The sequence below is a fragment of the Netta rufina genome (assembly GCF_964035555.1).
Source record: "Netta rufina genome assembly, chromosome: 2".
Taxonomy (NCBI): domain Eukaryota; kingdom Metazoa; phylum Chordata; class Aves; order Anseriformes; family Anatidae; genus Netta; species Netta rufina.
The window spans coordinates 131,015,755-131,040,592 of NC_140124.1; the positions used below are offsets into that span (position 1 = coordinate 131,015,755).

The window sequence follows — 24,838 nt, forward strand, 5'->3', positions numbered from 1 at the left end:
GGTATTTTACTCACTATTTGTCAGTGTTGTGTCTTTCCTTTTGCTTATTTTACAAAAGCATGGACCTTTAGCTTCATGTCTCCATCCACACTATACAGATTTAACACTGCAAGTTTCTTGTACAGCTTCTGTTGCTGGATAAAGGGGAAGCTATTGAAATAATTTATTAGTTAAGTAAACATAAATATACCTCACAAAAAGTAGAATAAAAAGAGTATTTTCTATTGTTAAAAACAATGTATATTTAACAGATTGAACTTGAAAAATTGGTGCTAAAGTGTAATATAATATTTATTTGATATTTTTGGTAGATTCCTTTTATTGCTGGGATGCCAATGACGTAACTATCTGAACAAAAAGCCTGTGATTTACTTCTCCCCTGATGTCATCCTATATCAAAATATATGTTCATATTTAACTTTCAGTGGAACTAGTGAAAGCAAAAACTAGTGAAAGCCCTCATACTATTCTGCATAAAAGGCAGAAGTATACTTTATACTGTAGAAGTATAAGCAATTCCTGTATTTAATTTAAAATATTAATATTTTAAATATTTACACATTATGTTAATTTATATTTACACTTAAAAATTTAAGATGATTATTTATTTATTGTTATTTAAATTTAGCACATATTCTGAATTTTTCTCATGTTATAAGTAAATAAAAATTGCTATTATTAACTTAGAATGATTTGTAAACAAATGACATAGAAATATTCCTCTAGCATGGTAGCTTTTCCAGTGTTGTATGGGTTTTGTACATGGAATGCTATCTTTTACATTTTCTCTCAAATCAAAAATAATTAAATAAATTTGAATTCAGCTAAGGATGTGATAGCTAAAACCTTTCCTAGATTAGAAAAACTTGGAACCTGGCAATCTGTGCAGGGGTAAGGTTTTTCATATGGAAATGCTCCGGCACTTCTTTCTGTTGGTAATACATGAAAAATACTTTTGAGTAAATGTAAGGTTATGTGCATGCCCCATAAAACTTCATCATACTCTTGTATGAAAATCAAGACCTCGGTTTTGCCGTTGGAGTCCAAGTGGTTGTCTGTGCCACACTGCTGTAATGTACTCTCACACATACCAGAAATTTTTTCACAGGCAACCCACAGACTCGTATGTGAGCTGCCTGTGAAGCAGTCTGAGGTACAGAGAAAGGCAGAAGTAAAGCAGGATGCACTCATCTCATTAACATTAGGAGACCTGAGTGGAATATTTATATGGTTAATGGGCTGGTGTTGTGGCTCACGTGCCCTCCTGTTCCCTGTTTCCTACACAACTGGCTGTATCCCTCTGTGTCAATGATGCAACTAATCCCTACTGTGCTTGCTCTCACTCATTGTTCTGCCATGGCAGGACAGCTATTTCAGTTTTGGCTGGCATCCTAACAGAAAAAAATATGCTGTGCACAATCCATCATGATCATCCCAATCAACATGTGTCACAAGTGGTAGATGAACCCAAAGAACCCACTGAATCCAAAACCGAGTCACTGTTATTTCCAAGTGAATTTCATTCTCCCTTGAGCATTGTTCTTCATATTCAGCTGTACTACCCACCTTCTCAAAACTGCAATGCCGTCAGAAATACCAAACACACAAGTTTTAATTTAGAGAGCATAGCCAGACACTAATTATTCAATGTAATAACTTGTCAACATGTTTATTTTGTACATTTTGGAGAGAAGGATTTATACACTTTAAATATTTGAACAGCACTTGTGGAGCTGTGATCTCATGAGTGCAGTAGGTCTGAACACTTTTTTTATTGGGAAGTGTCTAGTATAAAAGTAATTATTGCACTCTGGGTTACTTGCAGCAAACAGAGGAAAACAAAACAAAACAAAACAAGACAAAAAAACAAAAACAAAAACAAAAAAAAAAAAAAACTAGCCTTTATTTCCAGACAAACCTAAATAACTGTGCTGAAGGAAAACATTAATCTACTCCAAATAGTGATGTATTCCTTCCACATCAGAACTTGGAAATACCTTGAAAAGAGCTCTGGTTTTCTGGTAGGTTACTGATGCTTGATTATGGCAGGCGTATATGAGCTCAAGCTGAAAAAAAGCATTTCCATGTTCCGGTTCATGATTTTCTATTAATCTCAGTCTTCAGAATTGTTTAAAGTGTGAAACAAAAGCGTTTGGGAAACAACGCAAAAATAAAGGGAAAAAATGTGCACACAAAAAAGAGTTAATTGCCATTATTGATCCTGGAGCCATTATGATGGTGGCTCAGTATCCTAGAGAGTGGCATAAAAATGAAGTAATGAACACATTTACTAAAATTTATTGTTTCACAATGTTTTAATTTATTTGTGAATCACTCTATAAAAAGAAAATATGCTGGGACTGGAGGACAGCTGCTGCTAAAACTGCACTGAGGTCTTGTGTGTAGCATGCTGACTGGACAGTACAGATCACACAATGCCATGTACTTAAGTAGACAGCCATTCTTGATACAACATTTTTTCCCCCCATTTTCCACCCAGATGCAACCATTATGGAAACAGCTAGACTTTCCTGTTATTTCTTCTGGAACCCCTTTATTACAGGCAGTTACATCTCAAGTCCCTGGGAACTTTCATTGCTGGATGTATTTTTCTCCAAAATAAGGCAGATCAAGATGACAATGACGATGTGAGTAAGCAAGAGTCAAAGATAAAAAGGCCAGGGTGTTCTTCCTGCTTATGGGAGTTTACTAGATTCCACCCTAGTAAGTTTAATATGTATACATACACATATATATATTCTGATTATCATATTATCATATGATTCAGCTGTGAAGAATAACAGTACTGATCTAAGTTAAGTTACCACATACTTAAATGGAAACTTATACTAACAGAGAGCTTTCAAAAGCCTCTTCCAAAGTTCTCTCCTTTCTTACATGAGCAGTACTTTTCCAATCTGGCCTAATTTATTGGAAAAAATAAGTACAAATATTTTTAAATACAGAATTGAAAACAATAAGATTGATAAATATCATCAAGTATTATTGGAAAGGATTGTAGTGCTGAGGTTAAGCAGGGTACAGGTATGTACAGGTAGCTTTAGGCTGTTGGGCCAATGTGTATCAGGCCAGCATAAATATTTTTAGGGTTTAGCTGTTGTGTTTCTGGCTATGCTTTCAAGCACAAAGTATGTCATGGTGTTAACAGCAGTGTCTGATAAGAAGATGAACATTAACAAGTGAAAGATTAGGAAACACTGTGCTGAGGCAATGTTGTGTTGAATCACATTCATTTTTATTCAGGGGGATGACTCAGCCTAGTACTTTTCTCTGGCCATTTTTGTTGCAATGCAAGGTTTAGGGATCGCTTTTAGACTTTTAAAATAAGGATGGTAAAGCTTTAAAAAGTCTGCCCACATCTTTGCTTATATTCCCTTCCTCATTTTAAATGACAGGCTTGAGATTCGTGGTTTATGCAGTATGTCCAGAAGATTAATAGTTTTAGGTGAGCTTAGAGAGTTGTTTCATTTGATCAGCCACTGAAATTTCTTATTGTATTGGGGGATTAATATATATATATATATATATATATGTTCTAAAAGCTTCAGGTACTGGGTACTGAGGTTTCAGATAGGTCTATGCCACCAGTCTTCTTTTAACAATAACGATAGATAACAATTTCAGACATGACATTTCTGAGAATAAAGAATGTTTTGTTTGCTATATCAAAGCAACTAATTCCAGCATCCACTTAACAGCAATAATTTAAATCTGGCTTCAGAAATTCAATATCCTCAGTGTTCCTTTCTGACCTTCTATTTTCAGAAACTGTGTGATAAAGATGAATTACAGAACTTAACAAAAAACAAATCCAGTTGAAAATGTAAGCTTATATTGTGAATATGTTCATATGCAAACATACATGCATAATCATAGGAAGGGAAAGGTAAACACAGGAAGCTTCAACAGAGGTTAAGAACCTGGGTGAAAATTTTAATCTTTAAATTAATCTATTTTAACTTCATGACCAAGCCACCAAACAAACAGTCTTGCTTCCAATGAGACCCTTTGTAAAAATAAGTATTCTGAACTCCTGGAATGAGCTGAAAAACCTTCAAGGTTTTGGAAGGAATGCCCATTGGGTGTTTATCGCCTTGTCTAGCTCTGTCTCTCTCTCTATATATATATATATATATATTTTTATTTTTTTTTCCAAGCTGAAGTAGAGATTATTTTCTGAAGTCTTTTTTACAAATATTTGTGCTGTGTGTGTATGTGTGTGGTTTAATCAAATCATGTGTTCTGAAGAAATGAATTAGAAATCTCATGGGCCCAAAAATTTCTGGTGAAAAGAAGTAAGTCAGAGTGACAGAGTTCTTCATTCCTACATTCCCTGAGCCAAAATCATGTATTTTCCTCATGAGTAATAGAGACCAATTGGTTGTACAGAAAAACTAAGGTAGGCAGAAAGTGAAACTGGAAAGCATAGAAGAACACGTGTTCACTTAATGTAAAGCTTTGTGAATGACCCATTTGAGAACTTTCCTAGCACTATGTATTAATATTCATGATAATTTCATCTTTTTTTTTTTTTTTAATTAAAATTATATTGTCTTGTGTAGTCTTTTTTTGTAGTATTTTTGATATTTGGACTAGGTTTGATGAGTTTAATAATAATTACTTTTTTGCTAAAATTATTTTTAGTAACCTACTACAATGCCTCCTGTTAGTGATTTAAAATATATGTAAATCGACATCATTAATAATATGAAGCACACCTTAATAATTACTTGCCAAAGAATTTCTGAAGCAGCATATGAGGTGTATCTGCATGCAAGACCAAACATAAGTTTATAGAAGCAGACAGCAGAAGTTAAATAAATTGAAGAGAGAAAAATGATGTTTTATGTCTAGAGAAAAGATTTCTGACAAGATTTTGGTTATTACAGTAGTTAAAAAGAATAGTAGTTGAAGAAAGGGTTAAGAGGATGAAAGATGGGGAGGCTTGCAAAGCTCACTTGTTGATGAGAAACACATTTTTGCTAATAATAATAATATATATTATTAAGAATAACAGTGATTGGACATGTATGTGGTTAGCAAGGCTACTTAGAGTATTACTGATTTCCAGTTCTACTTAGCAAAATCAGTATAGGAGGAAAGATAAAACATCATGTTCTAGGATCTAGGCTAATCCTTAGCTATTTAACATTTTTGGAGAAGAATCATGCTGGGATGATAAAAGAATGGAGGGAAAATAATATTGTATCTAACTAGTTTGAGGTTCTTATGTCTCCTTCTAAAACATCTAGGACAGCTGGAGGCAGAAAACTAGAGTATATGAACCATCAATCTGACAAGATATTATATTTTCTCTATTCCTATAAACTATTTTTATATTTTGTTTGCAGAAATGCTAAAGAAAGCTCAATAAAAGAACACTGTATAGCGTTCATTTTAAAGCTTGTCAGTATTTCCAATTGTTATATGTCCTGCTTTTGCAGTAAGCTTCTATGCTGCTGCAGTTTGGTTGTTAATATAAATTAGATCCACTGGTGAAATGCATTATTGGCAATGAAAGTGTTAAAACATTGCTATAACCAGAGCATTGCTTATACAGAAATATTAGATTCAGCATATCGTTTATTTTTTTAAATCACCTCCACAATAATGCTTCCTCCCATGTGCCAAATTTCACTGGAATTATCTCCACTTCTGCTGTCATTTTATCCAATGTTGTTAATAAAAATATATCCAAGTTGTTAATAAAAATGGTAGACTTCAGAATATTGAGTGTCACAGTATATTCCTTTGTAGCACTGCTATATTAGTCCGCAATACAGTTTTATTGTGCAAGGAAAACAAAATTTTAAAGTTATTACATGAAAACATATGAGCTAATTCTGTGGCTATCCATCATCACTTTTATAACGGTTTTGTTACAAAGATGAAGCTTGTCAGAACTCTAATATGAGATATTCCGGACACAAATTTCCATAAGTTTGGCACAGAAGAAAATACTATATCTCAAGGAAAGTGATGTAAGACATGGTATGCTACTCCAAAGTGTATTTGGAATTTGAAAAGAACCTCTTTCAGAGACCCCTGAAACTAGATAAGATATATGTATGTAAGTAGCAGCTGAGTTCAGCTGAGCTTACTTGGTTTGCTCAGCCCAGAGAAGATGAGGTTTGAGAGGCCTCATGGCGGCCTCACGAGGTGAGCAGAAGGACAGGCACTCAGCTCTGCTCTCTAGGGACAGAAACAGAACCCAAGGAAATAGAATGGGGCTGGGACAGGGGAGGGTCAGGCTGGGTTAGGGAAAGGTTCTTCATCAAGAGGGTGGTCGGGCACTGGAACAGGCTCCCCAGGGAGGTAGTCATGGCACCAAGCCTGCTGCAGTTCAAGAAGCATTTTGACAGTGCTCTCAGACATATGGTTTGATTTTGGGGTGGTTCAGAACTGCCCTTGAAGGCTTTGACAGCAAAGTTCAGGGTATGAAAAACACACTGATCTGTCAATAACACCTGTTATGCCAGCAGAACCTAGAGGCAGAAGCAGTTACACCAGACAGACTTTCAGATAAGCACGCTTTGTCCTCCCACCTCTTAGCAGCTCGAAAGTGCCCCTGAGTTGAGCTTTGGAAAGCACTGCCCTGGAAACAATACTGTTTGCACCACCCAGAAAGCATTGGGAAAGTACACTGTTCAAAATTATGGAGAAATACACTTTAAAATTAGGCAAAATTTGTTGGAAAGTCCAAGAAATATCAACTGCAAATACAAATAAAATAATGTCAGTAATTTGTGGGAAAATATTGTTATTGCTATGGTTATGGTTATTTTAGGAAAAAATAACCATTGTTTACATTTGCATTAATAAAGTTAGCAATCTGCAAGATAAATAGTAAGAAAGACAAAGGGATTGGGGCAATGGGGACTGAATTCTTCTGTATTCAACAGATTTCAATTGTCATGAAAAACTATTGCTTGGAGCATGAAGCTAACATTAGTAAGAGTGAGACAAAAAATAAAAAATAAAATTAAAAAAATAAATAAAGCATTTTGAGGAAGATTTTAAAATTACTGAGGTTCAGGGCATGTTCCTTGGGGGGAGGGGGGGGAGTAATATTGAAGTATGAAAGAGTTAGACAAGGGACTTTCATACTGTATCCCCACTATGCTGTTTAATGTTGCTGCTCGAGGCTAATTGCAATGCTGAGAAACTCAGACATCTAGTCAACATTAAACTTTGTCTAAGTCTCATGGTAATAACTATCTTTGTTAACAAAGAAAAGCAGCAGACAGTTTGTTGGCTGCTGCCCTGTAATGACTGTGCTTGATCTGAAAGAAGACAGGTGCTCTATTTTCTTTTTGTAAACACTATCTTTATTATGTTAACGAGAAACCAAAGAGAGAAAGGTGCTCCTTGCAAACCTCACGGTCTGGAAAAATCTGTAACTCAAGGACCAGTTGTTTCCCATTAATGGCAACAATGACAGTGAAAAAGCTGCAGCTCAAGGACCATTTTTTGTCCTTTCAATGTCAACAATAAGATGCTACAGTGTGAGCAGGTACTAGTGTCATATAAAACGCTGCCTGAACTTTTCTTTTGGCTAGCTAAACTCATATTAAAACATTTTGTTGTTGTTGTTGTTGTTTTTTATTTCGTTGTTGTTGTTGTTTTCCTGAAGGTAGCAGAAAGTTCCTGATGTGCTTTTCTATTGCTTTCCTATATCCTTATGTCATTGTCAATCTTCTGTGTGTGCAGAATTAACTAGTCCATGTGTTAAACAAGCACAGGCAGGTAGAAATCTTGTTATTTGGGTAGGTAACAGGGTGGCTGAAAACTTGGTTAACTTAAAAGAGCCCTTTTGCATAACGAAGACTACACTTGCCTACTTCTAGATTTTGGCTCTGTTGGGGTGAAGTGCTCATATGACTGCTAGCTTCATGGTCGCCATAGCAAAAAACAAAATTAGGGGTTTCCACAGTTAACACTTAAATTCTTGTAGCCCTTAGAGCTGATCTGAAGATAACTGGCTATGTCCAAGTAGTCCCCAGCAGACCAGTCTGAATCTCTTGCAACCTGTAAAACAGCAGTGTGGATTGTCCTGTAGAGAAGCCTGCTGATCTAGTGCTAAAGAGGAGGAATAGTGGGGAGGATTGTTACCAACACGGCTTCCTTTCCAAAGGAATCTCTTCACAAGACACACCCCTTTCTTGTGGTGTCCCATCTGCCACTTCCCAGTACTCAGGAGTGACTCCTGACTTGTCACAGGAATTTATCTGCTGGAATTCAAGCAGTGGCAGAGAAGCAGTTTGAGAAGTCTCAGCCACAGCCTCTGCAATCTCAGCAGAGTCCACGGGGAGTCTTCAAGAGGCCACAAAATTAGTGTTCTCCCCTTCCTCAGGCTGCAATGTCTCTCCCTAGACATGCTATAGACTGCTGCTGGTTGCACACTCTACAGGAAGTGCTGCCCAGTGGCTGTAGTAGGGCTGGGAGGACAGAGGAGGCAGCAGGCAGACAAAAATCAAGACAGACCAACGCTCTGCATCAGCTGTGAAGCACATCAACGTCTGTTCTGCAGCTAAGGGAGAGGTTGCTGCCCTAGAACCCTGAAGGAACTGTTTGCAATGGGTGGATAGACAGGACAGGATGTCCCATTTTAGCAATCGCCTGTCCTCACGCCAATCTGGTTCTCTGGGAAACAGAAAACGACTCTCTGGCATAGCAATGCTTGACACTTCTGTTACTGAATGGTGTTAAGAATGATAGCTTATACAATCCTATAGCCTCATTTCATTCTACCAGAATTTACTGAAAGAAGAGATGACTGAACAAAGCAATTTCATATACTATTCAACCAGCGGCTCTTTCTGAAGCATTAATAGCTGTCATCTTTGTAAATTAAAAAAAAAAAAAAAAAAAAAAAAAAGAAAAACACACAAAAAAAAACTTCCAATTACTACAGGGCTAAGAGAAAATCCAAATGCAGCTGAAAGCCCCAGAAGCAAATTATTTTTAATACTATTAAAAAAAAAAAAAAAGGGGGAAATGTGTAACCCAGACCTTCATTTAATATTTTACTAACCATGAAATTTAATTTGAGTTTGTGTTCAATTTTCAGGGAAGTTTCTACTTTACAGCTGCACAATTTTGGCACAGAATTGAACAGAACTGAGAACTGTCTTCTCTCTGCATTTTTCACATTTTATTGCTAGAGATGGGGAAAAGAGAGGAGATAACATGCAATTAATGTAACATATATAAAAAAGTCTGTGATGTAAAAGATGTCATATGGCTTCATTAAAATTCCTTCAGTATGCAGCAGGGAGGATATTTATAGGACTGGCAAAGGAAAGAACATAAAAGAAAGACAGTTCAGCTTTGGTTTTGCTGATGTTCATTTATGCTATAAATCACATGACTAGAGGCTTCTTTAAATTGCATCTACCTCTTGGTCTTTCTCTTTTGTCCCATATACTTTGGGCCATGTGGAAAAAAAAAAGAAAAAAAAGAAAAAAAAAGAAAAAAAAAAGAAAAAAAAGAAAAAGGGGTGGGGGGAGAAAGTGCATTTCATTTTCACTATACCCGTATCTATCAGGATATAGATTTTACATTCATCGTGTGAATGCTTTCTCTTACCTTAACTTCAATTACTGTTTTGAAAAGTGTCCAGTTTTGTACAAAGTTGTGTCTCCTAGCACTTCAGTTAAAGATTAGTCTAACACAGAGCTAGTCTGGAAGTACACAATTATATCCTTTTCTAACCAATATATTAAGTCAAGAAACTGTGGGAGTTTTCAAGGAATGTCTCCTCAGTCATTCACAGGAATGGGTGAAAGACCATCTGACGAAATAAGTTTTAGGAAATTAACTGTTGGGCTACAAGGCCTTCCTTAGTTCCAGGTTTGGGCTCTTGGTCTCTCTGACATGCAGCCCACACTCAGAACAGCATATGTAATATTTAATTATGGATATCTGTGACCATTTTTTGTCACTTGGCCTTACCTTGAAAAGCAAAGTGGTCACATCTAAAGTGCCAATCAGCAATGGTCCCTAGTTTATTTCAAGTCTCTACCTATGTCTAGAAATTGCACAAGAGAATACTTTGTTGCCTCAGGCTAAAAGTCATACCAGGAACCGCTCTGACAAGTCAATACAATAGATACTAAGTTCTAGTGCCTGGGAATGGGAATATTTAATTTTATAGCAAACAAGCCTGAGAAATGAGTCCTAGATTTATAGGAGTGGAAGTCCCAGTTTTCATCTGTTGAGCCTGTGCCTGTTGAATCTGCTAGTTCACAATATTTGTTTTTGTGAGTCAAAAAGATAGATGGGCTTTGGCTACTTTTTTTTCCTCTACAAATAAAAAATTTTAAAGAATCTGAAGGACATTTATACTGAGGACTGAAATACTCGTGGTGTGTGAATACAACATTTTTGGTATCATTGTTTACATTTACAAAGCCTGTTTAAAGGTAACTATGCATTTGCCCTCAGGACTGAGTTGTCAAATGGCTTAAGCAGCAAATCTGTGAGCAAAGCCCCAAGGCTGGCTGATACAGCCTCTCCAAAAATGGAGGGTTTGTGCACCATAGCCTTTTTGGTCATTACTATATAGCCTAGAGGAGGTAGGCAGTCAGTAGTAGGAAGGAGTGATAAGACAAAGATAATCATGCTGTGCTGAGTTGCTCTTTCAGACCAGTTTATGTAGCTCTGAATACAAGTACGCTTCTCTCTAAATTGCATTTTCTTGCATTTTCTTTAAGTACTTTTTTTCTCATTAATTGCTAGGAATTTTTCAGTATAACTATAAATAAAAACACTATGTTTTAAATTAGATAATTCTGCTGATGACACACAAAATTTTATGAAATGTAGTTCTAATGCCTTCACCTTTCCTATGCTAACAGGAACAGATAGATGCATTTCATTTAATATGGAAAGTAATCATATTTGATTTTGAAAGTACATAAGGAGCAGACTGCTGTATCACAATTGTTTGCTCAGTCACTTTCCTATTCATATTGATCCCTTAATATTTTGAATTTCAATGTTGAATTTATCATAATGTTGATCTGTAAGAGAACATTTATAGCATATATGTTCAAATGATATGAGCAAATAATATGAGTTCCCACACTCCTTTACCCTGTGTGTGCTTCATCAAGTTGCCTAGTTCATATTCCTGAACAAACACAGTTGCTAATTTTACACCGTAAGGAGTGGTACCTCTCTGCATTCCTCAGGGTGGGATCATTAGTGCAGGTAAATCTCCATGCTGCAGCCAACAAATTTATCTGACACATGGTTTATGACCTACTGGATGTAAATGTCTGCTGCAAAACTAATGATGGATGAAGCAAGAGAACAAGTTATCTCACAAGATTTCCAGTAGCGCTAGAAATAATCTATCCTGTAAAATGTTGACAGATTCACTTCTAATCTTAGTTAGAAAATTGAGGTTGGAATAGATAGTGTTGAAAAATAATGGGATGAAAATCTGTTCTAACTTTTCAAACCATTTCTTACGTACATTCTTAACTTACTACAAGGTGCTTAGAGAGTTGCAGAGCTATTCAATCAGTTTCATATTAAGACAAAAATCCCATGTGTATGGCTTTACTATGAAATATTTCCTGTGTTAAAGAGAAATTCGGGCTATTACTGTCTGTGCTACATAGTTCACTGTTTTCTGCTAATACCTTTAGAGATTTATTTATGTGCCAGGGAATCTTAACTGATTCTGTGTTTTCTTATAACAATACCTTTTGACAGTATTTGATTAAAATAAGGTGAACACATAGCAAACAGACCAAGGTCTTCTATACAACACATCTTTGTTAAAAGTAGGTAAATGACCTGCAAATGTAGGTCTACGAGAATAATCATCTAGACAGTATTGATTTGTTCTGGAAGGATGTGAAAACGTTTTGAAAGCCCTTTACTGTTCATATACCTAAGAATGGAGACCTGGGCTGTGGCTCTGAAAAAGAAGAGATGATAGACTTGAAAAATATGTGAACGTGAATCCCACAGCCTCAGGATTTTCACAAGAACAAATTATAATTATACTTTTATTTATTTATTTATTTATTTATTTATTGTTTTTCTTCTAAAATCTGACCTTATTTTAGCAGGAGATGGTGAAAGTCAATAAAGACAATTACCTTAAAGCTGACATATTAAGAGAGTGGGGATAGGTCTAATTATCGTAAGGGTCACAGGATAAAAAGTCATTCCAATTTTGTTATTTGCAAGAGCCAATGGAAATGCAAAACACCTATCAAAATTCCACAATCATTTTCAAGAAATGCTTGATGTTTACTTTGTTGGGTCAACGTTAGTAGAATTTATATTCTTTTAAATAAAGTTATCATAGCTGAGTGATTAACAACCATGGAAGAGTAAGATTAATATATATTTAATAAAGCACATGCTCTAAGTTAAGGGCAGAGGAGCATTTCTACAAAGCATGAAAACTGTATCCAATATTCATCCAAATTCAGAGAGATAAGTAAAACAATAAATTTAATATTTTATGAAAAACTATGGTTTAAAAGTACATTCTTAAAGAATACATTCTACAATACAGTAGAATGAAGGACAATCAGAATTAATTCCAAACTGCTTCTTATAGAGAAGATTTTACAAAATAAAAAAATTATCAAAATTACAGAAAATAGGCCTATGTAAAGCAAAATTCATTTAATTTTCAACATTAAATGTGTTGTTTTATCTCAAAATATTGAATTTAAATGGAAAATATGTTTACAATTATTTTAATGCTTGAAGCATGAAATTTCCAATGGAAAAATCTCTCCTTTCAAAAAATCTCATGAGCACATTTCAGTGTTTCTGCTTACTAAAAAGATGGAGGAACCTTTTTCCTGACTTTGTTCAAAATAATATTCATCAGTCTCAGGCTTTTACTGCAGCTTTTGACATAGAAAATAATGTAAATAAAAATGTCTAGTCTTTTAGTATCACTACACTGTGTAGTAATAGTTCTTCATTCAACTCAGCTTTCTACTTCACTTTTTCGTCTACTATTTTCAATTCAGATTAAACACAGGCTTTACTAAGAACATGTACTTCCTCAAAAGTCTTGATCACTAGGTAAATGGGATATATAGTTTCTCTTACAGAAATTTAACACTGAAAATATCTACTGATTTCCTGATTTTGTTGAATGTTATCCTTTTGTCTGTTAGTGAAACCAAGCAGAGATGTAGCTTCAGCATCACTCAAATGGCATGGAATTTGCTTTACTTTATCCATGAGATATGTTGTAAAGTACAACACCCAGTTTGGGTGCTTTTAATATAAGTTTATATTTAGACTGTCAATTTTCCATCTTGGGCAAGGAGAGAAAGGGAGAAAGAGAAAGAGAAGAGAAAGAGAAAGAGAAAGAGAAAGAGAAAGAGAAAGAGAAAAGAGAAAGAGAAAGAGAGAAAGAGAAAGAGAAAGAGAAAGAGAAAGAGAAAGAGGAAAGAGAAAGAGAAGAGAAAGAGAAAGAGAAAGAGAAAGAGAAAGAGAAAGAGAAAGAGAAAAAAGAGAAAGGGAGAGAGAAAGGGAGAGAGAAAGGGAGAGAGAAAGGGAGAGAAAGGGGGAGAGAAAGGGGGAGAGAAAGGGGGAGAGAAAGGGGGAGGGAGAGAGAGAAAGGGGGAGGGAGAGAGAGAAAGGGGGAAGAGAGAGAAAGAGAGAGAGGGGAAGGGAGGGATAAAGCGAGCGGGGAAGAGAGAGAACGAGAGGGAGGGGAGGGAGGGGAAGAGAAAGCAGAGGGAAAGAGAGGAAGAGAGAGACAGAAAGGGAGAGAGAGAAAAGGAGGAAAAGAGAGGGAGAGAAGGAAGGAAGGAAGGAAGGAAGGAAGGAAGGAAGGAAGGAAGAAGGAAGGAAGGAAGGAAGGAAGGAAGGAAGGAAGAGAAGGAAGGAAGGAAGGAAGGAAGGAAGGAAGGAAGGAAGGAAGGAAGGAAGGAAGGAAGGAAGGAAGGAAGGAAGGAAGGAAGGAAGGAAGGAAGGAATTTCACAAGATTTCTGATGTTGTTGAGAATTATGAGTACTTACCTAAGATAAGGTATATGCAAGAACAGATTTTCTGTTGCCCCATAAAAATTTTAAAGATAGTTTGCTTCAACACTGAGAATAATAAAAAAGATGCATTTGGGTTAGGAAATCGATACCCTTTTCTTTGCTCTTGAAAACTCTCTTTTCGAGTAGATAGCGAAGTCTCAGTTAAAGATCCATCCACTGTTTGCAAGATCTTAAAGAGTACTAAAGTACTGCAGCCCTCCACAACAGTATATGGCCTGAGTTCATCATTTGTCTCTACATCTAAATTGCGATTCAAGTTTGTGCAGTAGAAATATATTATTGTTTTCAGCATCATGAGTGAAAATTCCTGTGCTTTTTTAAAAAAATATAAGGGTCATTTTTTCTCTCTCTCATTTTGCCTAAAATCCTTATGTAAATAAGAACAGTAAAAGTTCTTATGTAACTATGTAAAGTTCTTATGTAAATATGTACATATGTTCTTACGTAAATTATGTAAAAGTTCTTATGTAAATAAGAATTTTTAGGAAAACTTTATAGCATCAATTTAAAAGTGGTTAAAAACTAGATCAGTGTTTTATATATGCTGTCCATTTTCACTGCCTATTGCTCATTTTCAGTGTCATGAAGGTGCCTTTGCAAAGATTCTCTAAGGTCCAAACCTTTAGCTTATGAGTTTCAATGTTTGCTTTCAGATATCAACATGGCAGGAGAACCAAAACCATACAGACCAAAACCTGGCAACAAGCGGCCACTTTCAGCACTTTACAGGTAAGTTAGATTTCATGTTAACTTAATGCAAAACAAACTTATTCAAAAAACTATGGTAACCTGCAATGTTTCGTTTTGTTTTCCAAATATGTCCAGCAATGTCACTGTGTAGCACATGAGCTAGACAAAAGATTTTTCCCCATTTATGGTTTGATTTTCATAAGAAATATAATCAAGCTCTTGTACACACCAAAAGTTTCTGAATGTGAGTAAAAGAGCCAGGACAGAAGTGTCTGACGCTATGTTTATCTACATAATGCATCCAGAGCCATGGTCTAACTTCTAGAGATAAAGACTGTATGATGTTCATAGCAGAAAAAAAAAATAAAAATGACACCAGCTAGGAATAAGCCCTGCAGACAAAATCCTTGATCAATTCTTATATGAAATGATAACCATATGCAAATAATGCCTCTCTTTTGGTTGGGGAAAAACAACAACAAAAACAGAACTTCTACTTGCTGGAAAAAAAAAAAAAAAAAAAAAAGAAAAAGAAAAAAAAAAAAGGACCACTTGGGTGTCTAAATTTTAATGCACACATTCAGAAGAATAGATAAAATAATCAGTCATATCAGGACTTTATTTCTTAGTGAAAATACCTTCCATTTCATGGAGGCCAAAAACCTGGTCTCTTCATCCTCCATACACGTAGATGTTTGTCAATGCAAGAACTATCCAGAAGACGGAGCTGCAACTTTAAACTCTAAGTATTATACATAGAGTATTAATATATTAAAATGCTATTTGAAAAGATATTTGACAGTGACAGTCCTTTAGGATGAAGCAGTAGAATGCAGTCACACAGGTTTTGTTCTAGGGACAGTGATGTCATCCACATTGTGCACAGTTAACATTCAGTGCTGTAAGACCACACTCAAGTGTTCAGTCTAAAATTCAAGCTTTGAATTTTAAAATGTGATGTATCATAAAAATATGTATACATTGTATTTATTTCTGTATGCACTGGTAATATAATTTTTCTTTCCTCATCTCTCTTTATTTTTTCTGAAGGGAAAATGACAGCAATGGAGAACATAAGACTTTAGCCCCATATAAAAATGCAGCATTTCACAAAATTATAATGATGTACACAATAAAATTATAAATCTGTCATTTGCAAAACCTACTGATACAAAAAGACAGTGTGATGATTTGTGAACTGTTTATTGATGTCTCCACTTCTGCAGCTACAGTCAATAATTTATTTTGTTCTTTTAAGTATACATATACACATATATGTATCAGAGCAATTTCAATTTTGAATACTTTACTCTTTATTGCCTGACTATGGCCTAGTTCTTGTGACTTTGTATTTGTATGATTCGGTGAAATGGCTCATAATTTCAGAGCAAAAGAACTGGTTTCTCATTGATCTGTGTGTAAAGGGTGCAAATCAATATCTAACAAGACTAGATTTCATCCTTATGTGTTTGGGACAACATTGATAAATATTTGAAACCCCTGAGTGTGTTTCTTCTATTCCCAAATGCCTTTTTTTCATACATCTACAAACCTGAAAAAACACCTACTTTTTTTTTCTTTTTAAATAAAAATCAAATATTTAAATATTTTTAGGGTGATTGACAGATCGACATGCATACGTGCACTGATGCTCACTAAACTCCATTTTCCTTAAAAGTACTATAGAGTCCACACTCCAGATCCATGAGAGTAGTTAGGGCTGATTTCTACTGTGGTTGAAATGCAAACACACAGGCTCTGAGAACGGCAATTCAGCAGTGAAATCAGAGGCTGGCCTGGTCTGAAAGCATCAGAGGAAAATTCAAGAGTGAGATCTCAGAATGAGACAGGAATGAGCATTTTAGATCTGAGTTGCTGTGAAGTTTTAGCACATAGCTGCCCTTCGCAAAAGTGTTAGGAATATTACTTTGGGAGAAGAGAGCTTCTGCTTTATCATTACTCTCAACTGCAACCTGTTAATCTCTGTAGGTGTTACTAGTAGCCATGGGATTACTGTGTTGCTGTGTGAATATTTCAAAAGATTTTTAAAAATTTCTGGCATTTATATCCACTTCCACATCTGAGCTTCTGAATAGTTTCTCATAAATCCTTGTTCTACAGACAAGACAGAGGTACATTACCCGTGGAAAATTCTGAGGGAACTTTAAAGGGAAAAAGATTTTAGGTTGTGTTCTTTCATGGATCTATCACAGACCAATTCTCTAGAAGATTAAAAAAGGCTTTTTTTGAGCAACTGACAGAAGCCTTCATCTGAAGGTAATAGAGAAATTTCATTATCCCCGTATCTGTTAGCAGAATAATAATAACTGAGGAAATCAATGGCTTACAAAGTTATTGACAAAGTTAACGTTTTCTTATATAAAAACAGTATACTAGACCTGGCTGGTATGGATTTAACTTTCTTCAAGGGATCCCCTATGCTGCTGTGTTTTCAATTAATGACTAAAACACATCAATGTTTTGGCTATTGCTGCACAGTATATGCACAGCATCAAGGTTTTCTCTTTTTTCCACTCTGCCCATGCAGTGAGCAGGCTGGGGGTGGGAAATATGTTGGGAGAGAACACAGTTAGGACAACAGGCCCGAACTAGCCAAAGAGATATTCTATAGCGTCATGTCATACCACAAAATAAAAACTGGGGAGGTATGTCTTCCAACGTAGCCATTGCTTGGATGATTAGCCAACTGGATGCTTGGGCATCATTATGCTTGTGGAAGGTGAAAAGTCATTGCCTTAGCATTACTTGTTTTTACCTCTTCTTCCTTATCATATTATACTGCATTTATCTCAGCCCATTAGATTTCTTTGCTTTTACTCTTCCTATTCTTCCCCATCCCCTGGGGAGGTAGCATGGGAGGGTGATTAAGCAATGGAAGGGGAGTCAGATACTGACTGTGGTTGCTTAGATGCTGGCCAGGGTCAACCCACAACAAACAGAGAAATTTAGGAGGGAGAGATGTTACTTTAGATTTGATTTTGACTACAACAGTCATTGGTTAAAAATTCACAAGATATTCATTTTGAGAATGTGAGGACTGTAAGAAGTAGGATGGATTTCAAAAAGGACAGACTTCAATGAACTCGAAGGAGCTGATAAATAGGATATCTTGGAAAGAAATTTTAGAATCACAGAATTGTAGGGGTTGGAAGGGACCTCAAGAGATCATCGGGTCCAATTCCCCTGCCAAAGCAGGTTCCCTAGAGCAAGTTGCCCAGGTAGGCATCCAGACGGGTCTTGAATACATCCAGAGGAGACACCACAACCTCCCTGAACAGTCTGTTCCAATGCTCCATCACCCTCACCATGAAGAAGTTCTTTTGCATATTGGTTCAGAACTTCCTGTGATCCATTTTTTGGCCATTGCCCCTCGTCTTGTCCTCACAAATCACAAAAAAGTGGTTGGCCAAATCCCTGTCTCCCACACTTAAGTCAATTATAAACATTAGTAAGATCCCCTCTCAGTCGTCTCTTCCAAAGGCTAAACAGACTCGGGTCTCTCAGCCTTTCCTCATAGGGAAGATGCTCCAGGCCCTGTACCATCTTTGTGGTCTTCTGCTGGACGCTTTCCAGGAGATCCTGAAAAGTGAAAAGGAATTGTACAAAATGTGGAAACAAAACCATATGACTAAATGTGGGTAGAAAAGAACAGCAAAATCATCCATTGGGAAACCAGAAAGGCTAAGGCACATAGCAGTATAAGTGGCCACAAAAAGATTGTTAGTGTAACTACCTTTTTATAATTCTGTTACTTTTGACCATGCTTCAAAAAAGGATAGCAAATGATATAGAAAATTAGATGATCTAGAAAAGGTTTCTTCTGCATTAGCAAAAAAGGTTAATTGACCAGCTATTTAAGAAAATCAATTTTATCCATAGGGATGGAATAAAAGAAGTGGTTAAACAGTATGTGAGTGTAAATTCAATGGAAATGTTATGAGCATTTAAAGAACTGGTTGAATCTGTGTGTGAACAATTACTAATTGTACTAAGGTTGAAAGGAGCAGCCCATCTTTGATTCCCAGAAATGTACTAGGAAAATAAATAAATAAATAAATTCATCAACATCTAGAGGATAGTAAGTTGGTAAGAAAATCATCATAGAATTATGAAGAGTAAAAGATGTTGAACCAATATAATTTCCTTTTTTAACAAGACATCTGATTTAGTGGGAAAAAAGGAAATAGTAGATGTGCTATACTGTTATTTGAACAAGCTTTGGCACTGACCTTATGTGCTGTTTTCATAAGCATGTTCAAGAAACATGGACAGAGGAAACTTCTTACACTAGACATCCAACAAATTGGAAAAAAAGAGTGACTATGTACAACATAGTATTAAGGGTAACAGCTGTTGTTTGTTCAGTCTCCTTTGTTACAGATTTTTAAAGAGTATTTTAGGATGTTGAAGACATATTGAAGAACAATTTTAAGGTAAGCAAGCATCAGTATTGCACAGGGTTTCATGATTTTATTTATTAAGTGTTTCAAGGTTCAAACACATTCAAAGAACTCTGTGCCTCTGAAGAGAAATCTGCGTTACATTTATAGCAGAATATGTTACATGAATCAATACAGAGCAACCAATCATAGAATCATAGAATATCCCTAGTTGGAAGAGATCCATGAGGATCATCAAGTCCAGCTCCCAGGTCTGCACAGAATCACCCAAAAAACAATTCATATGTCTGGGAGAGTTGTCCAAATACTTCTTGAACTTTGGAAGGTTTGGTGCTGTGACCACTTCCTTAGAGAGCCTGTTCCAATGACCAACCACCCCCTTGGTGAAGAACCTTTTCCTAACATCCAGTCTAAAACAGCTTCATGCTGTTCCCTAAGGTCCTATCACTGGTCACCAGAGAGAAGAGATCAGCATCTGCCCTTCTGCTCCCTTCATGAGGAAGCTACAGGCCGCCATGAGGTCTCCCCTCAGTCTCCTCTTCTCTGGACTGAACAAACCAAGTGAACTCAGCTGCTGCTTATCTATCTTCCCCTCCAGACCCTTCATGATCTCTTTAGCCCTTCTCTGGACACTCTAATATTTTTATGTCCTCCTTATGTTGTGGTGCCTCAAACTGCACACAGTGCAGTGCAAGGTAAGGCCACACCTGTGCAGAGCAGAGTGGGACAATCACTTCCTTCAATCTGCTAGCAATGCCATGCTTGATGTTGGCCCTTCAGTCTGTCAGGGCACACTGTTGACTCATATTCAACTTGCTGTCAAACATTGCTTTTGAAGTTTTTTTCAATAACTCCCAGAATAAATTTCTCCATAATTTTACTAGGCACTGAAGTGAGACCAACAGGCCTGTAATTAACAGGGTCTTCTTTGCTTCCCTACCCAGAACTCGTAAAAACATTTGCCAGCATCCAGTTGACAGAGACCTCTCCAGATTCCCAATACTGTTGAAAAATAATTGATACAGGTCTCACAAAGACATCAGCCAGCTCTTTGAGTACCTTGGGATGAATCCCATCAGGCCCTATAGACTTAGATGCATCCAGCTGGAGCAGCACATCCCTCACAAGTCTGGAGTTGGCTGGAAGTTTGTCATTTCCCCGATCACAGCCCTCCAGTTCATGGTTCTGGGGTCCCAGGGCCCATCATCAGTGTTAAAGACAGAGGCAAAGAAGGCATTAAACATCTTTTCTTTGTCTATATCCATATTTGTGAGGTAATTGTCTACATCAAGTAATGAACCAATGTTATCTCTGCTCCTTCTTTTGCAGTTGACATATTTTTTAAGCCCTTTTTACTGTATCCCACAATATTGGCTAGTTTCAACTATGATCTGAGCTTTGGCTGCATGAATTATGTCCCTACAATGGCAAACAGCATCTCTGTAGTCATCCCATGTCACCTGACCTTGCTTCCACTGTCCATACACTTTTCTTTTCCACTTAGGATCCAGAATAAAATCCCTCCTCAGCCAAGTCAGCCTTTTGCTCCATTTGCTTGACTTCTGACACTTTGGAGCTGCCTACTCTTGTGCTCTTAAGAGGTGGTACTTAAAAGTGAACAGCATTGATGGATCCCAATGCTTTCAAAAGCAGAATCCCAGGGGACCTTAGTTCCCTGAGCAACCCAAAGATTTGTTTCCCCTTATTCAGGGTCAAACTTTTTCTGGCAGTCTTCCTTCTGTCACCAAAGATTCTAAACTCAACTACTTCATGGTCACTGTGGCCAAGATGTCTGCCTATCACCACTTCACCCACAAGATCCTCTCTATTCACAAGCAACAAACCTAGAAGGGAACCCTTCCTAGACATCTGTCTACCAACAGCCTTTCACCTGTACCAAGAAGTTATCATCAATGTGTTTTAGGAATTTCCTAGATGTGTTTGTATCAGCTGTGTGGTATTCCCAGTTTTGTGATGCCCTATAGTATGTTATACAATACAACTTGTTTATGTATCTGGGTCATTAGATCCACTTCTGTTAGGAATGGTATCAGAAAACTTCATTGTGCCTCAGTTCAGGAACTAAATTCTCATTTTATCCTTTCTAGTTTTATAATTTGTGTGGGAATAATTTAATTCAGTCTCACCTATATAAACTTTAACATGAGCCTAAATGTCAGACACATTTTTTTTGGCTTTTGGGATAATTAGATTCAAGATAGATAAGTGTATATCGTTTCTTCTTTGACTTATACATAAGCTCATTCATATCCTCAAACTATTTGTTCTTTCTTATTTCACTTATATTTCTTTTTACATCTATTTGATGCTAGCATTCCTCACATACACACACACACGGGACAAAATTAAGGGTGATGCTTAGAATGTAAAAGACATCATGGACCTAATAAAGTCAGCAGAAAGTTTTGCAATTCTCTTCAGTTGGACTAGAATTTACTTCCACATCTCTGTTAAATGTAATTTAACAGATCCTATCAGCTGAAGATCCTATTGATCACAGCCTTTGACTTCTAGAAAGCAGACTTGGCTTGCTTGGAACAATCCCTTGAGAGACAGTCCCAACATGAGGAAGGGTCCAGGAGAGCTGCCTGATTTCTGAGGATCTCCTCCTTCAAGTTGGTTCATCCTGACAAACTGGAAATCAAGAAAAGTTGGCAGGTGGTCTGCATGGACAAGCAATAAACTGATGAATTAAAACATATAAAAAGAGGCATACAATAGGTGGAAGTAGCAACAGGTGATGTGAGAGTACAGAGATGCTGTCCAGGTCTGCAGGAATGTGATCAGAGCACTGTGGGGGTAGGCCAACATTATTGTTCACCGATACTTGGAAAAGAGAAAAATGTGGGTTTTGCTTCAGAATGTGGTTAAACACATTATTAGTGTTAAGCATACTCTCTGAAAAACTACAGATATGCTTACGATAGCGCTCAGGGATCTGATTAAATCTAATATAATTGTTCGCATCATTCCTCCTGATTTGCAATGCTGTTCAGTACTTGAGGGGAAACCTAAACCCCAGAAGGTTCAAAATTGTTGTGAGTTTCCTTTTTTTAGCACAACACTTCTGCAGAAAAGCAGAAGCTTGACAAATCTGCATCTTAAAATTATTTTACAGTATGTTATTTGGGTTTACCCTTAAGCAGAAATTAATTTTACTAGCTAATCTTCATGTCTTTGAAACACAAAGTGAAGATTAAAGGTGTTGACACATATATCAGTGTTTGGAAGCTTTTTTTTTTTTTTTTTTTCATGATAAAATAAAGGACCAGACTATGTCTTTTTAATTTACTGGTGTTTTGGTCAGTAGTTCACTAAAGCAGTTCTGTGTCAGCATATGAAAGTACATATACTGTTTGTTTGTTTGTTTATATATATATATATGCCCCAATACCAATAAACACCAATATTGAATTAAACACAAATAATCTAATAGACTAGTACTCCATTTCTCAACATCATAAAATAATTTTTAAGCTATTTATTTTTCATTTCAACCTACTACCATGTTTTACAAGGTGTTAAATATATGGTCTGAAAGATTTAGCAGCATGAAAATATGTATGGCTGCTGCAGGTCCTGGTGTGCGAGATGAGAGGTGGGACTTGCTGGAGACTGTGCAAGGCACGGGGAGCCATATCTACTGTGATGTTACCAATACTGTTGGGAAGGAATTAGGAGCAAACTGTCCCAAATATCATCCAGGTCTGCTTGTTGAGAAAACTAATTTGTGTGCCCCAAACAACCCCCGAAAGGAGTGAATTAATGTTAGTATAATGTAAGGAACTGGGGGACTAGGATTTGAAACTTAATTGGGAAAGCAAGTTACTCAGCACTGCAGAGGTGTCTGTTCACTCACCTGGTTCAACGCCATTCTAGGTGACCAACAAAGATTTTAAAGAATTATTTATTTGTGAACATATAAAGAGTTATTCTACATTACATGTTCTTCCTCCTCATGTGACTTATTTTCACCTGTGACACAGTTCAAGCTTCCTTATAAAGCCACATAAGCAAAACTAGTTTTGCTCCAGAACCACATCTTGAAGGCTCAGTGAGGAATTATTACAGCCCCACTCCTTACAGTACTCCCATTGCTGGCTGGGCATGAAGCCTTTGAGCCTGGGATCTATCAAGCTCAGGCATGCCCTGAAGTGAGACAAATAGTAGTTGATGGATTAACAAAACCATGAAATACCAAGTAAGATTGTCTCATGTTGCCTCAGCTGGCTTGACCTCCACCCTGTTCTGGTTGGATTCCCGTGGCACTACCCATCTATTGTAGCAATGGGGAAGGTGTCCCCAGAGGGCAAGCACTTTCTATGCTGTTCTCTGAAGTTTTAGGCTTATAGTTCAGCTCTCTTTCAGTGGTATTAAATTGCACAGTTATTTCACATTCCCAATCACTTCTTTATGTAATGGAATTAAATTGTATATTCAGCAAGTTTAATTTCACATGCCACTACTTAGTCATATAAAGCAACCTTTACAATTTCTTAAGTCTTGTGGCCTCTGGTGGATATTATTTTATTCAGAAGTCTAATATTACTATGCTGAAAAGAGATATCTTTTTATTTACAGGATACGATTATGTTTATGTATTGAAGTTTGGGTGTGTTTTTTTTTGTTGTTGTTTGTTTGTTTTTTGACAAAAATACTTTGTCATTTTACTGAGCACATTTTACTTTCATGATGTCCATCACAAAACTGATTGAATTATACTACACATCTTTCATTTTCTTTCATTTTGTATCTTTATTTCATAGTGAAGTCTTAAAAAATTGGTTGCAGTCTTTCCCTACTTGTGCTACACTTCTCAGATTTGCATTAAGATATAGTTTATAGATTTTGGTGTGACATGGTATACCTCTCAGTCCACACAGTCATTATTTTGAGTTGTTGTACTGAGGACTCCCAGGCATTCTTTGTTTCAGGAAAAAGTGTGAAGGACACAGTGATGGGCAACCTAATAATTTCTTCCAGGGTAGGAGGCTTCTTGAGATCATTCCTTCCCTTTGAAAACATAACATAAACTCAAACAAGCACAATTTGAATACTGCAGTATGTTGCATAATCCATGCTGTAGTATTGTCAGTATATTAGCGATATGCTGTAAACTACTGGCATTTAACAAAAATAATTGAAGGCATAAGGACTTTTCTTGACTGAATATCATTCTAGTTTTCTTATAACATTTTTCTTTATTCCTTCTTTCTCTTATTACATTTGTGCATTCACTTTTATTGTTGGCCTACAAGAACCTAAAGCCATAGCCCAACCAACAGAATGAATAAATAAATAAATAATTTTCTAATACTTTACACTTAAATTATATTTATACTTAAATTATAATGCTCACTTAAATTACAATGTGAAAACACCTTTCTCTTTTTTTTTTTTTTATACTGAATAAAATATATACATGCTTATGGAACATAATCTTATGATGAATGCATCATATTCAGATTGCATAACTTGATTTTTCTTTTGAATAAAAGAATAAAAGCAAAGTATTTAATTTTTACAGAAATGTATATTATTGGTGCCTTTATTTGCCTTCCTTCATGAAATAAACTATTTATTTCAGTGCAATAAATCTAGATTTATCTAAATTCTAGATAAATCTAAGATGATTGTTGCTCTAC

At 36.3% G+C, this 24,838-nt stretch overlaps 1 protein-coding gene across 1 annotated transcript in view; it reads left to right on the forward strand.

Moving 5' to 3' along the window:
• The window catches only part of RALYL (RALY RNA binding protein like), a gene marked incomplete at its 3' end in the record, with an annotated part of 332,145 nt that overhangs the window by 255,973 nt on the left and 51,334 nt on the right, over positions 1-24,838 (forward strand). The window contains exon 3 of the mRNA XM_084281683.1: positions 14,715-14,790. Coding sequence (XP_084137809.1) covers positions 14,715-14,790 — 76 coding nt within the window. The remainder of the gene's footprint in view (positions 1-14,714; positions 14,791-24,838) is intronic.